At 39.2% G+C, this 17,573-nt stretch overlaps 1 protein-coding gene across 1 annotated transcript in view; it reads left to right on the top strand.

Annotated features, from left to right (window-relative positions):
• Positions 1-17,573, top strand: part of IL12RB2 (interleukin 12 receptor subunit beta 2) — a 77,496-nt gene that overhangs the window by 24,532 nt on the left and 35,391 nt on the right. Inside the window, exons 7-8 of the mRNA XM_060626224.3 lie at positions 198-348; positions 9,565-9,644. Of these exons, the coding sequence (XP_060482207.1) occupies positions 198-348; positions 9,565-9,644 (231 nt within the window). The remainder of the gene's footprint in view (positions 1-197; positions 349-9,564; positions 9,645-17,573) is intronic.

Raw genomic sequence — 17,573 nt, 5'->3', positions numbered from 1 at the left:
TCCCCAGAGTTTGTTTTTAATGAGAAGCTATTTCATATTAACATCATGTATATTCAGTAGCCCTGTCATTGGTATTTTTTCTCAATGAATGACAGATCTGAAAAAAGAGAAAGGGTTATCTACTCAAGTTTCTTACCTATGTGTGTCAAAATTCTTTAATTTTAATTGACACCTTTAAAAATCTTGTCTGATTCAAGGTCAGTGCTACAAATGCCAAAGGAAGACAGGATCTGCTGGATCTGAAACCATTTACAGAGTATGAATTTCAGATTTCTTCTAAGTTACATCTATATAAAGGTAGTTGGAGTGATTGGAGTGAACCATTCAGGACACAAACACCAGAAGAAGGTATGTGTTCTAAAAAGGAGGGTGGGAAGAGAAGGAGGAGAGACGGGAGAGGGATCTGTAAAGTACTGGTACTGAATCAACAAGTTAATTTAACACATTAATTAACAAGTAAATGAGTACACTAATTAACAAGTTAATTTTGACTTTAGCTTAAGTACTGTAATTGTCCAGGGAGATGTGTTTATATTGTTAGGGAAATTTTAACATTAAGTAAGTCCTACCCCTGTTTGCCCCATGTTTTCATGTTGGTTACAAGCTTACGCTTCAGTAATGTTTGGTTATAACTCTTATTTCTATTTTTTTTTTTAAGTTTATTTGTGTATTTTGAGAGAGAGCACGTGTGTGCAAGCAGCGGGGAGGGGTAGAAAGAGAGGAGAGAGAGTCCAAAGCAGACTCCATGCTATCAGCGCAAGCCCAACGCTGGGCTCAGTCCCACTGACCATGAGATCATGACCTGAGCAAAAATCAAAAGTTGGAGGCCTAACTGACTGAGACACCCAGGCACCCCTTATTTCTATTTCTTGTTTATGTTACTAGCTCAGTAACTCTCTCATTCCACAAAACCATAACCAGTAATTTCATTCCTTTAGAGTAAAACTTGATCATTCTACCTTTTGGATTCTATGAAAATTAAAAGCTTAAAAGAAGGTAGACTCGGGGCGCCTGGGTGGCTCAGTCGGTTAAGCGTCCGACTTCGGCTCAGGTCATGATCTCGCGGTCCGTGAATTCGAGCCCCGCGTCGGGCTCTGTGCTGACAGCTCAGAGCCTGGACCCTGCTTCGGATTCTGTGTCTCCCTCTCTCTCTCTCTGCTCCTTCCCTGTTCATGCTCTCTCTCTCTCTGTCTCAAAAATAAATAAACATTAAAAAAAAAAAGAAGGTAGACTCTGGAGACATACATTTTAAAATACAGTTTAACATCCACCAGCCCTCTCTCCTCCAAATATTACAGCACTGCACTTCATCATGCCTCTGATATACACTGCTCAAATGAGGGCTGCCAGCCTGCCCATAGCTATGGAAAGGATATCAAATATATTTCTTAGTCTGATGGGCTTTTCTTTTTGGCAGTTATAGGGATGACAATTTACTGAGGTGTTAAGTATAATCAAACTAAGGTGCAATCAAACATTGATCATATGAATAAATAATAGCTATATGAACTTGATGTCAATATTAACAAATCTTTGGATAGACAAGAAATAACCATCTGAATAATTAGTTTTTAAGAGCACTCATTTAGTGACCTACTATACAACTTTTCATAGTCTGTGTAACTTTGGCTCAGAAGAAAAATTATTGGCATATAATCCATTGCTTTATTTGGAGATTGTGAAGTATTAACGTGAGAAAATCTAAACGCTTATTTGTAAAACTTATGGATATGTGTGACTGTAAATTAGTTTCATGATATGTTATATTCATTTTTCTGTGAGCTGCTAATGGCCTTTGATAGCTGATGACACTTATCAATACCCAAGTGACTTTCAAGGACCCAAAGAGCCTAAAATATAAAATATTTAAATATTTAATATTTAATAAATATTATAAAATATTTAATGTTAAATATTTAAATATACTAAAATATAACACCTAATATATAAATTGTAGAATAATGTATATTTTTCCTTTCTTCTTATATTAATTGCATTTCTGTATTTTAAAATAACTCCATCTAACAAATTGTAATTTATTCCCTCTCATTTTATGATAAAAATCTCTTAAAATTGATGTTGAGCCACTTGCTCTCTGTTTAAATATTTGTCATTTTTATAATCCAGAGTTTTTATTCTTTTATTAAACATAGTCAAAGTAATGTATTTTTTAATGCCTTATCTATGAGACTTTGTTTATATGTCCTACAGATAAAATTCTTGAAAATGGGCCATATTTTCTGTGCACGGCCAAGGTACTAAATAGGCTGAGTAGTTTTTAAGTTATGTCACATTCGGCTTAACTATAAACCAGGGGTATTCTGGGCTTGTGAATTCTCGTCATTCTTACTGACATTTAATAATGACCTGTTTGGAGGTGTGTGGAAAGGTTTGGGTTTTTTTTTTTTGTTTTTTTTTTTCTGAAAGGGTTTATCTGTTAAATTAAAAACAGTTCAAGGTGGGACAGTAACAACAGTAACTTTCTCATAGCCCTTAAATAAACCACTATCATAACAATGAGTGAGTGCAGCAACTTGTTATGGTTGTGAACTCATGGACAGTTATGAATCAAATCAAGGAACTGACTTGTTCAGAGTAATTGCAGGCATTCATGAAGAGAGGAAACCCATACTCTGAGATGCACCACATTTACGAAGCTGTTGGCTTCCTTTCAGTGTCTGCATTTCCCTTTTCTATGTTTCATCTTTCTGTGGGTTGATGTAGGACCTCTTCCCTCTTACTCTGAGCAGCTTGGTTTTCTCCCCTTACCGCTATTTCTGTCATCAGTTTCTTTATGAAACACCAATTGATGTAAACTTAAAAGGTGTGAATTTTTTTAACACTTCTTCCTTTTCAGCCTTCGAATGTGTACTCATATGTAACTTGGCATTAAAAAAAATTGCTAGTAAGCTTTTTTTTTTTTTTAGTTACTCTTTAAAACTCTGAATGACCTTATAATAGAGTTCTTTGGAGCCTTTGCTGCCCAAAACTGAGAGCAATGTTATCTTCTGGTGGATTGAGCACAGTTATTTAGATCATGTCAGCAGAGAATGAGGTCTTTATTTACTCCATATGGCCCTTTCCTGTGTCATTAAATTCAACTCCTGTTATGGTCCTCCATGGAAAACACTTTTTAAATGACCTTTAAGTAAGGAGTAGAAGGAAAGAAACTGCTTTCCTCTGTTTAGGAGAACAGTCCCTCAATCTTTATCCATCAAAAGCAGGTCTGATACTGGGAACTGAGCAACCACATTTGGCCTGTAGTGGGAGAATATTCTTCAGTTTGAGCTGCAGGGTCTCCAGACACATCTGGAGAAGAAAGGTGTTGGGGAGGTGATTCCCTCACCACCTAGAACACCCAGGAGGAGACTCCATAAAAAAGATGAACAAGCCATTCCTTAGAGCTATAGTATAAATTAGGTATTTCTGTTTGCTCATTCACCACTTTTTAAAGTCTAATCTACATGTTTTGGTCTTGTTAAACTCTGTATAGGCAATTAATAAATAAAGCAAGTGCTACATACTCAACCTTAACACCAGAGCAATGAAGGAGTAGCCCTCCTCCCCCCACCGCCATAAGAGGTGGTGGCATGGGTGGTTGGTGAGAGACTCCCAAAGGGGAGAAAATGCAGGGTCACCAGTTGCAGCCACCCCTTCTCACATTGAGAAGCTAGGCAATTCATTCATTCATTTGTAATTCTGAAATATTGCTAAGATGGGTTAATTTTAATGAATAGAAGAGCTCTGACCCATGGTCAGCACTCAATAAATTTAGCTGTTGTTTTCTTCATTTGGAAAATTAAGTGTTAGAGCTAATAGAACTTGTTCAAAGTCTCAGAACTAAGAATTGGAGAAGCCAGGTTTTGAACACTGGTCTGTTTTATCACATAGCCCAAGCTCTTGGCTCTGCACCCCACAGTTACCTGACTCTGAGAAGGCCAATTAAATACTAGAGGTTATTTTATCATTTTGGTTAACAAGTTCTTAATAATGATCTAGCTTAGGAGTCAGCAAACATTTTCTGTAAAGGTCCAGGCAGTAAATATTTTCAGCTTTGCAGACCATATCTCTGTCACCAGTACTAAAATTCGCTATTGTAGTGTGCAAGCAGCTATTGACAGTGTATAAATACATAGACAAAGCTATGTTCCAACTGAACCTCATTTATGGATACTGAAATTTTAATTTTATGTAATTTTCACATGTCACTGAAAATTACTCTTCTGTTTGTTTTCAACCATTTAAAAATGTAAAAACCATTGTTAGTCCACAGGCTGTACTAAAACAAGGAGCAGATTTGACCCACTGGCAATAGTTTGCTGACTCCTAAATTAGCTCATTTATCTGAGTGCCTAAGGCTTGAGGATATGGGAATCAAAGGTTCTTAGCCTTCTAAAGAGATTTACATGCAAATGTTTTCATTAGAAGGAAAATGTTATGTTTGAGAGCCAATGACAGTCCCTGCCTTCCTTTCTTTTTGGGTCCCCTCTAAGCCCAACATCTATCCTGGAAGAAATCAATGTCTGAGCTCAATTATTTGACAAGATGGTGATCACCCCAATAGGAAGAAATGCTTTCCGTGAAGCCTTCCAAACAGAAACAAATGGGGGAAAAATGCTTCTCAAGATGGATCTGTGAGAAAAGTGTGTGTGTATCAGGAACTATGCCAGGTGCTGGGACACAGTGATAACTTGTCAGATCCTCAGACTCAAGGACTTCTAATCTGTTTTGGAACATTAGGTAAAGATTCCTGGAGGATACAACACCACGAAGAAATGTAAAGTTCCAATGCAACTTATGGACTTCCCTCATCTGGAACATATGGCCTCCAAAGTCATTGCAGTAGGAGAAGGGAGCTATTTCCTCCCTGAAGTACTTGATTCTTTTGAATTCTGTGAAATCTCATGTTCCTGGATTTTATTCTTCTTCATTGACCAGGTCTTCTTGGTTTCTTGCTGGTCAGTTTTCTCTTCTCAATACCAATCCCTATGGCTTTTCCCTGGGCTCCCTTCTTTTCCCAGGTGACTTTATCCAGTTCCACAGTTCGAAAACTAGACAGACAGATGATAGATAGATAGATGGATAGATAGATATCTCTTTGTTTTTCTCCAAGACAGAATGTTTCCAAAATACTTCTGTTTCAATATTTTCTATTTTAGTAAATGATACCACCATCCTCCTAGTTACTGAAGTCAAAAATCAAGAAGTTATCTTTAAATTCTCCTTTTCCAAATAAAAAGAAATTCTTTTTCCTTATTCCCCAATACCAGCACTTGACTCTCCTAAACATATTCAAAATCTGTTCATTTCTTCTGTTGCCACTATGATTATGCTAGGTTAAGCTACTTTCTCCGTACAAAGGATAACAGCAAAGTGAACAGTTATGAACCCACCATTCAACTTAAATGCTGTGAAATTACCAATATACTATTGACGCTATCCTGAATTATATGTTTATCAGTACTTTTCACATAACTTTCAGAAATGTATGTATCTCTAAACAGTTACTAGTTTTGCTTGTTGCCATGGTTGCAATATCTGTAGAATGATAGGAGAAAATCTCAGGTGCAACGGGCTGAGAGTGAGTGTGCAGTGAGGGAATAAAGACTAACAATTCACAACTCTTCATGAAGTTCTGTGAAGGAGAGCAGAGATGTGGGGCAGTAGTTGGAGCAGGATGTGGTATCAGGAAATGCTTTGTCTGGTTTTGTTTTTAGGATTGGTGAAAAATTGTAGTGTATTTTCAAGGTAATGGTAAGCTTCCAGCAGAGAGGGAGAAATTAGTAATGCAAGAGAAGTAGGGGAGAAGTCCTTGATAAAACAAGGGAGGATGGGATCCAGAACTCAGGTTGGGTTGAACTTTGATGGAAGTAGGGATACTATGTTAGAGAATTGATGGTGAACTTTTCATGGTAGAAAGATGAGGGAATCCTACCTTGTTACTTCCTTTTGCTCAGTGAAGTATGAAGCAAAAGCATCAGTTGACAGAAACAGATCCTTAGAAGTGGGCAGGTGGAGGGACTGACAGTACCAGCTACTGGGAAGGAACACCTTATGGATGGTGGCCCTTCACAAGTAATAAAAGAGGTGACAGAAAGAGGTGAAAAGAGAGAGTGAACCAAGTGTTAAACTTCATTTATCAAGAAGGAAGTGGAATGGGGTAGTCTATATAGGACTTCCCGTGGAGGCATAGCAGGTGATAACGTCTGAAAATAAAACTTGTTTAATCAAGTAGATACTTGTAATATCTGTTTGAATTGAGTTGTTTAAAACTAGATTTTAGATAAATGGGTCAACCCCAAAAAGTGAACTTCAAGGAACCGAGGCAGTGAGTGACTTATCTCTGTCTTGCCCTGCTTGGAACATGACTTGGACCAAAAAATCCTCATGTGTTTCATTGAGCCCACTACCTGAAACCTCCCAAGATATGCCTTTTCCATATTTGCTTTGTGTTAAATTCTCCATTTTCACTCTTTTTGGAAATCTGTATGCTCCTTGAGGAAACCTCTGTTGAGGGATTGCTTTCCACCTGCAATTAAGTTGCTCTTGTCCACGTTCCTGTGTTCGCCTTGGCTTCAGATATGGATGCTCATCTCAGAAGCACATGGATTGGCTCAGATTTGTTTGCCACACCTATTGTTTCATAGAATCCTAGAATCTTGGGATTTTAGAGTTGAAAGCACCTTCAGGGTCATTTAGGTCAATCTCCTGCTTAATTTAGGATCTTCATTTTTTTTCATATTGGTGACTCTATTCAACTCTACAGTTTTCTCCTTTATCATATAGGAGGCAGTTTCATCTCAGGTGACCTGACTTCCATTTCCAATATTTGTATTTTTAGTCATTTATACCCATTTGTTTTGTAATCACTTGGACATTTGGTCTTTGACTTTCCTTTTCTGGCCTGCCTATAATAGTTTTATCTGCCTTTGTTAGATAACACTGAGGTTAGAATTTCAAGTGATTTTGTGTCAGTTGAATGTCAAAGATTCTCTTTAATATCAGCTCTTATGCTGCTTTAAGCAGCAGTGGTTTGACACCCCTGGTCATGAAATTTTACACTTTGAAACTCATACAGATTCAGCTAATGATTTCTCTCCCACAGAGGCTAACACTGCAGGTGGGCACCATTAAAATTTCAGTTTCACTTGCAATTTTTCCTTTGAAGAGACTGTGATTCTAGAATTCAATTCTTAGCTCTGTAGTAATCTGGTAGTTGTAGATCTTTAATGAGACAATGAGTATTCCCTTTATTTGTTACTAATATGTAATTAACTGGAGACATTTAGCACTAATAAGTCATCTGGCTTCAACATGGAGCACATCCAAGTTTCCACATCCTGATTATGTAGTCAATGTCTGGGTTATCTAGTTTGCTCAGATCTCTGCTCAATGTAGTGAACTGTAATGGAAGAGCAGGGTCTTTGGAAATAGTGAAACCTGGGCTCAGCTGGCTTTGCCATTTACCAACTCCATGTGTTCTGGAAATCATTTAACCTTTGTCAGCCTCCTTGGCCTCAGCTCTAAAACAGATGTAATCACACACACACACACACATACACCCTGCATTGTGTGAGGATTAAATGAGATAACGTGCAGTACATAAAATGTCCAAATATTTCCTGACACGTTGTAGGTGGTTAATAATGGTCAGGTCCCCTTTCCTTCTGTTGCCTGTGCTTTTTTCCTTTTTGCATCTGGACTAGCAGATAAAAGTGCTAGGCTTGTTTTCTGGGTCACTCTTCATAATCCTGAAGGATGGAGAGCATTTTCACAATGTCTTGGGTAAGCATTTCTTACCTTTAGGTCCTCACTGCAAGGGTAGAAGCTACCACTGGTGGGAAAAGAGGGGAAGAAAATAAGTGAATGTTTAGAAAAAAAACAAAAGGAAGAGGGTGAGAGAGGCAGGAAACGGAAATAAAAAAGGAAAAGGGTAGAACACAGAAGAGCACCTGTTGGGCGTGGAAGTACTGTTGAGAAATCACAAGCCTCAGAGCCAGGTAACTGCAGGGTGCAGAGAGAAGAGTGCTGGCTATGTGATAAAACAGACCAATGTTCAAAACCTGGCTTCTCCGATTACTAGTTCTGGGACCTTGAACAAGCTCATTTCCAAATGAAGAAACAACAGCTAAATTTCCTGAGTGCTTACCTTAGGTCAGGGCTGCTCTGTTCATTCAATTCTCACAACAGCCCCATGTGACGTATAGAACTACAATCCTCATTGAACAGATGAGGAAACTGGCTTCAGGATGTAAAGTATGTATTCAGGATGTGGTTAACATTTGTTCAAGATCACAGAGCTGGGATTTGCCCATAGACGGTCTAGCTCTGGAGTTCACACTTTAACCACTGTACTAAAGCTGCATATGTCATGGGGTAAAGAGGATATGGGATGCAAGTGTAAGTGGGCCACAGGACCGCCCATAGTATGTGTGGGTGCATGTGCTCCTTCCCTTTTTCTCTTCTCCTCTCCCTGGCTGCTTGTCTTCTCTTTTCCTGGTGGGAGTTAATGTTCCAGAAACTTCGTCTGGTTAAATGGGACTTGTCACCCCAGAAGGAACCCCAATGTAAGCCTCATCTCAAATACATTCTAAGTGTCACAATGAACAAGTTTCATTGGTGCAGTTGAAGCTTGTTTTCAGGGGCTGTTTCTGTGAGTTCCACCCCTGGCTGTAAATCAAAATAAATCTGATAATGGGAGAAATAAAACTATTCACCCACTCACACATGCACATGTGCACACACACTCTCTTTCTCTCTAGCACACAGGAGTTGATTATTCAGTTTCTTATCAAGTCTGTTTGATTGACTTTCTCAAATTAAATTAGGTCATATTTGACCATTGTCTTAAAGATGGTGGTTTTTCCTTCAATCAGTTCATTCTCTGTTTTAGCATCAAGTAGCTAACATTGTCTGAATTGTTCATTTGTACATTTGTCACCTGACAAAGAGTTGTCAGGAGTCTGTTACATTCTAAGCACTATGTAGGTATGAGAGATATTAAGATGAATGAGATGGGCTTTCCTTTCAAGTAGATCATGATCTCATGATCTAATGATCTAATGATCATAAAACCAAATAATTATGCCACAACATGGTAAGTTCAGGAGTGGACGTGAACACAGAGTTAATCATTTGTATTTTTTATTTTTACAGGATCAAAACTGTGTTCCTTATGATTCATATTTTGGTTTTTCTGCTGAGAATTAATTCTTTCTGTATTCCAATAAAAAAGAAATAATCACACGTACTTTCTTTGAGTTATTTTATTACTACATATTTTAAGAGCAAGTTAGGAATCCAATTTCCTCATCATCATTTTTTTAAATTTGTTTTTAAGGTAAAATTTGTGTTTTCTATGGCCGACACATATGTTCATTGTTTAACAAAAGGAAAGAAATATGGGGGCACAAAGAAAATTGAAATTACCTGACAATCCTACTCTCCTGGAATTGTTTATTAAATAAGCAGTTGACTTTAAGAGGTTTTATATTGTGCATGTATGGATGTATACATGTATGTGTGTATACATGAAAATATGGGGTTTTTTTCCCTTCAAAACAGAGCCTACTGGGACATTAGATGTTTGGTACATGAAACAACCCATTGACTACAATAGACAACAGATTTCTCTTTTCTGGAAGGTAAGTTTTCATTGTCAGTGTAAAATTCAAGAGAAGTATATATTTGGTTGATTTTTTTTGTTTTGTTTTTATTGAGATATAATTAACATATAGAAAGAATTATATATTTGAACAATGTTTAAGGCCAAAAAAAAAAAAAAAAAGTTTTATTTCCATAGTGGCTTTATACAAGGCTTCAGAGACTTGGTTGAAGCTCATTTCCTCAGCGATATCCTCAAGACACTTGACCCAATGTCATTTCCTTTTGTCAGATAAGAGTGAGAGTTCCCACTGAGTTCCCTCCTGCACACAACCGCATCTTTTCCTCATCTGCTTGCATCCGTTCCTATCTCCAGGCATGTCCACACTCTGTCCCACTGCACCATTTCTTCTGCCTCTTGACCCTCCCAGCCACTCTTAATCTCCCCTGCGTATAACATGCCCACCAGTGACCACACCACCTTATTCACTTTTTGGGAAATTAAAGATGGGAAGTCTGTGGATGTGGATATCTAGGAATATATTTGCTATAGTCACTGAAAAGGGAGAGGGTGGAAAGAAGGCTGTTCTACCTCAGGAACTCAAGTAATTGTAGACAATCGTGTGAAGAGGAATGGAAAGCAACTCCTCCTCAGGAATAGTAGTAAAACAGTAGTGATTCAAACAACCTTCCAGAAAACAGTAAGACCTAATGTTATTACAGGATGTGAGAGTTTCACACAGTGCTGATTCTGGTGTGGTTGCTTCACTTAATCCTTTAAAAACCCTGTAAGGTAGGTCGTAGGTATCCCCACTTAACAAATGGAAAACCTGAGGGTAAGAGAGAGGATGTTCTTCCCACAGTTACCCAGCTACTAAGTGCAGAATTGAGACTGAAACCCCATCCAGAACTCTTTCTGCTCTGTCATGACTCATCTTTGTGAAAAGAAAATACTATTTGAATTGAGCTCCTGATTGGCATGCTGCTAATAAGAGGTTTTCAGGTGAGCTGTACTCCTCTTTACTTCCCTACTCCTGCGTCCCTCTCACTGCACCTCTTCCATTTAAGGGTAAATCAACAGTTTTGGAATCATGAAGCTGATGAGCACGAAAGCAGAAGAGTCAGAGAAATGAATATCAAGTCCTCTGATGGGGTTAGCATGATAGATGTTGATAACTGCAGTTTTCTTCAGTTTTAAGAAATGAGCCAGGCAAGAATTGAGCTCTTTCTCCCTCTTTTCCTTTCTGTCTCACACACGCACAAAATGTCTGGTATGAGACTACTATAAATAGCTTGGTGAGTCATAATCAAGCTCTTCACTTTGAAACTAAAACTACAGCTTAAAATTTATTTTAAAATGAAGCCATGTTTAAGAGCAAGACAATTCTCAAAGCAAGACATTTAGAGTGGCCATAATTTGTGAATATTATAGAAGAACACAGCTCAGTTCTTGAGTGTTGGTTTTCATTTTCACAAGTAAGCAACTGGTTAAAACCAAAATTCCTCCTTCCATAGAGAATCCTTCCCCCTGAGTGTCCTCAGCAGTGATCTGAAGAGATAGACTGTTTTAGTTCCAATAAACATTTTTTAGCCACAGGTAATGCTCAGCCAACATGCATATGCAAATTCTTCTCTGCTTTTCATTTTAATCTTGCCCCTAAGCCCAGAAAAGCCTAAACTCTAAAGTGAGATCTTGGAATTCAAAAGAACTTGAATTCTCTTCTAGTCTACTCTCCTATCATTAGCACTGCTCCCACTCCAGCCAGGACTGACACATGCCCCTGCTTGGACTATCTCGGACAGGGAGAATTCCACTTTGTAAGCAGTCCATGCTCTGGTGGCATCTCTTACTGTTAGAAAATTTTCCCTTTTGTGGAGCCAGAGTTGTGGGTGCATTGGACTGGAACTGGCGTCACTAAGAAACCAAAAATGTAAATACTAGAAACTTCCTGGCACCAGATGGTGATCAAGACAGGGCAACTTCAAGACCTTCTGTGACTGTCCTGTTTGAGAGAGGCTCCTTAAGGAATGTTGGATCTAGTCCTCAGTTTTTCAGGACTATCACAAGACTAAGTCCTTTTCTGCCAAACCCTGGGCTTCTTCAGTGGCCCCAAATAGGCCACTCACCTGGCAGTGGCAGTAAAAGACTGACAAGAGTTACTGAGATGAGCAGGCCTGCTTTGACCACAGAGCCACAGAGCCGGAGGGAATGTAAGCAGCATGCAGGCCCACCACCCATTTCACAAACAGAAACAGGTCTAGGGAAATGACGTGATTCCAAAGAGAGGATTTCAGGTACTGTGGTGCTTGCAGCTGGGAGCCTTCCTAGGCAGAAGTCACTGCTCCTGTCTGGAACCACTCCAGTCCCACTTGTCCTCCTGGGGATTCCCCATGCCACTCTCAGGCAGGCTTGGGAATTGATGGGGTGGTGCCATGACATAAGGGACCTGTTTAAATGTCAGACTAGAAGAAACACTGCAGCCAGATCAGGTGGTTTGTGGTGGGGCCCAAATCAGACCTCACCAAGGAAAGGAAGCAAAGATGTATGTGTGTTGATTTTGGCTTTTTTTTTTTCACTTTGATCAATACTGGGAACCCCAGTGAGAGGGACACCCTGCCACTGCAAAGAGGGGGATTTCAGGTCTTGGCACCAAAGGAAGTCCCAGGTAAAACCCCATTAGTCTATGAACAAAGTGAGAGCATGTTTCTCTGACAGCTGGGGGAATGTGAGATGACCTTTCATTATTGTAGGATGTTTACATCAGAAGAGAACAACTTGTTGCTGAATGGGTACAGCCTGGGTGTGTGAGGGAGTGAAGTGTGAATATAGGAGAGTGTGAGTATGTATGTGTGATTGTGCATTTATGTGAGTGATGTGTGCATGTGTGTGAGTGCAGAGAGTAAACGTGAATGTGTGACTGGGTATGAGTTTTTTATATGTGTGTGGGATGTGAGTGGGAGTGTGGGTATGTATCTATGAGTCTGTGTGTCAGTGTGGGTGCATGTAGGTGAGTGTCTTAGTCCCTTTGGGTACTATAACAAAATACCATAGACTGGGCGGATTATAAACAGAAATCAATTTCTCACAATTATGGTGGCCGGGGTGTGTGTGGGTATGAGTGTTCGTGAATGTGTGTATGGATCAATGTGAGTGTGGGGGTGTGTTGAGGGGGAAGGAGACTTTTGCTTTATTGTTCTGGCTCTTACCTACTTACTCTGGGTTTCTCCTGAAAGCTTTCTTCTAAAGTTCTCTTTCCTCAAAAATATCTGGTAGTATGCTTTGCCATAGCTATTTTTAAGAGAAAAAATACTTTCTTTGTTGAAGCCAAAAAAGTACAACTTAATCTGTGAAATAAAACAGCTCAGTATTGTTCAAACAATAAATGCAATAACAAGTAGAAAATCTTGCTCTGTCACAAACAGTGCCAGTGTCATGTTAGAGCTCTTCACAGGGGGCTTTCTAGCATCCACTCCCTCACATTCCCTGTATCTTCCTTCTCCGCAAAGATTCATAGTGTTTCCTTTGTTTTGATTAAGCATTTCAATCCATGATTCCAGTACAGATTTCTTTCACTTAACATAGCATGTATCCTTTAGGAAGAAAATCACCTTATAGATAGATAGATAGATAGATAGATAGATAGATAGATAGATAGATAGACAGACAATGTATGGAAAGATATGACAAACCTCATTAACCTTTCCAGTTTCCTCTGTTAATTTCTTAATCATGGCAGGTCATAAACTTTCTGGAATTATGTTTGAGGCCATGGATCTGGAAGTAGTGTGTATAAATGAAGCCAACTTCACTCCATTTATTCATTCAAACTAGCAAATATATTGAAGGCTCTCATTAGTACTGGACACTGTGCTGCATTCCAGAGATATGGAAGTGAACAAGACAAATGCAGTCCTCAGGTGCTTGAACGCACAGTCCAGAAGGACAGACATGGGGATGATGACAGCACTCAGGTGTTAAGGAGGAGTTCAAGATCCAGCTAGGGAGATGATTATCGAGGTTAGCTAGTAGACCAAGGGAATGGGTGAGGAGTCACAGAGGATCTCTTGCAAGGTAATACTAGAGCTGACCCCAGAAGAACAGGTTAGCTGGGACAAGGGTAGGGGAACATTTGGCAGGAAACCAAGGACTATGGATTCAGCATGTAAAGGATCACTGTAGTGAAGCCCCATCCCATAGAAATATAAAGCAAGCCACAAAGGAGAGTCATATGTATAATTTAAAATTTTCTTGTAGCCACATTTAAAAAATAAAAAGAGACAGGTGGGATCAATTTTAATAATATATTTTATTTAAGCCCAAGTATGTATGGAATATTATCCTTTCAACATGTAAATCAATATTTTAAAATTATTGATCAGGTATTTTACATTCTTCTTACCCTACTAAGTCTTTGAAAACTGGTGTGTCTACTAAGTGCCAGCGGGTCCAGCGGCTAAGAGCTTGCCTCCAGAGGGCAGACACGTCAGTCACACATCAAGATTTTTATGGCTGCCTGCAGCTAGTGGCTCCCTCATGTAGCAAACAGCGCCCCTCTAGGGCCCTCACAAGCAATACAGAAGAGAGTTAGAGAAACTCAGTTCCAAAAGTGGGGAAGATTTGGTGGGTTTTGTTCATTTGTTAAATGACGTAACTCATTCGGATAAACAGCTACCCTCAAATCACAGAAGACGAGAAGAAAGAGAAAAGAACAAGCCCCATACACCAGTTCACAGCAGAGCCTCAGAAAGGTCTGTGACCAGAGGGAGCTTAGTTAGTACATTCTCTTCGTCTCTTTCTCTCTGTATTTCTCTGTGTCCTATGAAGAATATTACAATCCATATCACGTTGCACTGATGAGATGTGTCCTTTGGCCTCCTCATATGAAAGAAATCCAGTAAATGTAGGAAAATATTACTTGTAATCTGATTTATATTGATGTAGAACAAAGGTCTGTCATAAATCCACAGGGAAGATTGGCTGTCAGGAGCCTGAGCCCTTTATATAATTAGAGGAGGCATCCCAATCTCAGAATCAATATTTAAATACAAAAGCAACAGATGGGAAGATTTTGATAGTTTTGTTGCAATATTCAACTCTGTCTCCTTTCCTTTCCCAACCCTGGTCCTATCACAGGCTGGCACAGCATTTCTGAAGGTATTTTCAGAAAGAAAGGGTTGTTTTCCCTTGCTTACTAGTCACACATATTATAGTATCTGTAATGTAGAGAATCTTAGTTGGATAACAGAAGGTGGTCAATGACAAAGATAAGAAAGTGGGTAGCAGAGAATTAACAGAAGATAGAAAACAGAGACAGAAAGGAAGTTCAAGTTTTGCTCTAACAAAGTTTCCATTATTTTGCTGATTTTCTGCTACAAAACAAGTTAGAAATCATGATGTCATGAGTTATTAGTATCCATTAAATAAGTTCAGGGTAGCAAAACACCTGGGAGAATCTAGAAAGTGCTAACACGACAGCAGTTAAGAGCTTACCCTCTAGGCAGAACTGAGCTGCCTGGGTTCAGGGTGCAGCCTCACCACCTACTGGCTGTGTGTTCTTAAGCAAGGTGCTTAACCTCTCTGTGCCTTCCTTTCCTCACACATGCATATGGTAATAGTATGTACTACATGAGGCTGTTGAGAAGATTAATGAGAGAATCACGAAAAGCATTTGCTAGATTATTAGGAAGCAAACGTTGTGCAGGACTCTGAGGACACAAAGGTGAGCTGACAGGCTCATGGGAGGACAGATCCATAGATGGATCATTTCAATACAGTGATTTTTAAACCTTCCGATGAGGGTTATATTTTGAGGTGCTCCTTCACTTTGGGCTGGGTTGCTGAAAGCCATCATGAGTTCTGAAATCAATACCCAGGCTTAAATTATACATGCTTTGTAATCAACTGTATGACATTGGTGAGATTTTCATACAGAGCTGTGGTGGGATCCAAGTCAAGATGGCTTGACCTTCCATAGATTGGTAGAAGAGTAATATGAATGTAATGGAAAAGTGCCAGGTACGGTGATTTTTATATTAGGATAACCGACTAACTCACAAAGTGTCTTAACATTTGCCATGCATCCAGCACTCTTTGAAACTGTTTGCCTCCTTCAGCCCATTGAATCCTCCAGTAAGCCTATGCTATACACAGAATTACCTCATTTTACAGATAAGTAAATTGAGCCTCAGAAAGGTAAAATAATTTGGCCAAGGTCACACAGCTGCTATGTGGTGGAGTAGGAAAAACTAAGTAGCTTTCCAAAACCAACCTTGCCACCCCAAAAGTCTTCATAGACAAAACTGTGACATATTCAAGTTCCCCACCTTTCTAATATGTCTTGACTACAGACTCTCTTCTTTGACACATTGGCAGCTTTGACATATTTTTGTTTGTTTGCATCAGGGAAAGTTAGAATAAAATATTATTTTATGACAAGTACAGTAGGTTTTTTAAAGTCCTAAGAAGACATGATTTATCAATTCACAGAAACACCCTTCTTCCTATATACTTCAAAACAAAATAGGGACATTTGGAGGGCTCAGTTGGTGGAGCATGTGACTCTTGATCTCAGGGTTGTGAGTTCGAGCCCCATGTTGGGTGTACAGAGTACTTAAATAAAATCTTTAAAAACAAAGCAAACAAAAAACAACAGAGGTCTTGCATTCTGACATGTACCAGATTTTGTCCTATCACAGATACATTTACCAAGGTATGTTTGATGGTGAAAGCCTTTTCACCCAACAGAACTCTCACAATAGTTTGTGAGAGAGCTGTTCACTCTTTGCTTCGTAGACAAACCTGTCAGAAAAGCTAACTTATACTAAGTTTAGATCATTTCTTACGGAGCAGAAAGAAAACTGAAGGAGACTGTGGGACAGCTTTTCCTGCTTAGCACACTCTTACCAATAGGAGAGGCTGACAATGACAGTAGGAACACTGGCTTGAGACCTGCTTTCAGCACTGCCCACAAAGGTACAAGAAGTACCAGAGACATTGGACACATTTTGGACATTGCCTTACACCCACCGTACACCCTCTTACACCCACCTTACACCCTCTTACACCCACTAGGGGGCGCACTAAAAACTTACTTTTCTGTGGGGACTACTCTTAACCTCTCCAAGCTTCAGCTCCCTCAGGATGGGGAGATGTGAGGACTAAATGTGACAATAGATGTAAAGTTTCTGACTCATGGTATGGCCCAATAAATGATAGTTTCTCCCTATCACTCACCCAAATATACATTAGAATAAAATATTAGAATAAATATTAAAAATAAATACATTAGTGTATATATATGTGTGTGTGTGTATATATATATATTGTATATATACATGTGTATATAGTGTATATATATGTGTGTATATATATGTATATATATGTATATTGTATATATATATACATACACATTAGAATAAAAGAAGTTCATCTAGAAAGACCCAGCTGGCTCCTCAGATGGCAGTTCTTTGGGATTCACAGCTTGTCTCCTTGTGACGCAAGGCCTGTTGGCTCTGGAAAAAAAAGAATTCTGGATCTCCACCCTCCCCAAATTGTTGACCTGATGTCTGCTGTTGATGTTCCACATCAGAATATACCACAACCTTGCAATTAGACAAGCTGCTTTCCAACATTGGGCCAGAGAGTGACTGGAGATTCCAACTATGAAACATGGTGCCCCCTGGTGACCAGTTGTCTCAGGCTTGCCAACAGAAGGAGCAGGAGTAGAGGGATCACTAGTCAAGAGCCTTGGATTCCAACCTCAGCTCCTCCATCTATCCCTTGAGAGCCCTTAAGCAAGTCACTTCATGTCCCAGACTCAATTTCCCTATTGGTAAAATGAAATGTTGAATGAACTGTTAAACTGTAGAATCCTGCCTGGTTCTAAAGTTCTGTGATGATATTCCATTAGATCAAGACCAAGTATAATCTGGAGGTGATGTATTACATGCATTATTTGCAAACTTTATGT

This window comes from Panthera onca, chromosome C1 (assembly GCF_046562875.1).
Source record: "Panthera onca isolate mPanOnc1 chromosome C1, mPanOnc1 haplotype 2, whole genome shotgun sequence".
Classification (NCBI taxonomy): domain Eukaryota; kingdom Metazoa; phylum Chordata; class Mammalia; order Carnivora; family Felidae; genus Panthera; species Panthera onca.
Note: the sequence above shows the minus strand (reverse complement) of the source record. Positions and strands in the feature narration are given on the sequence as shown.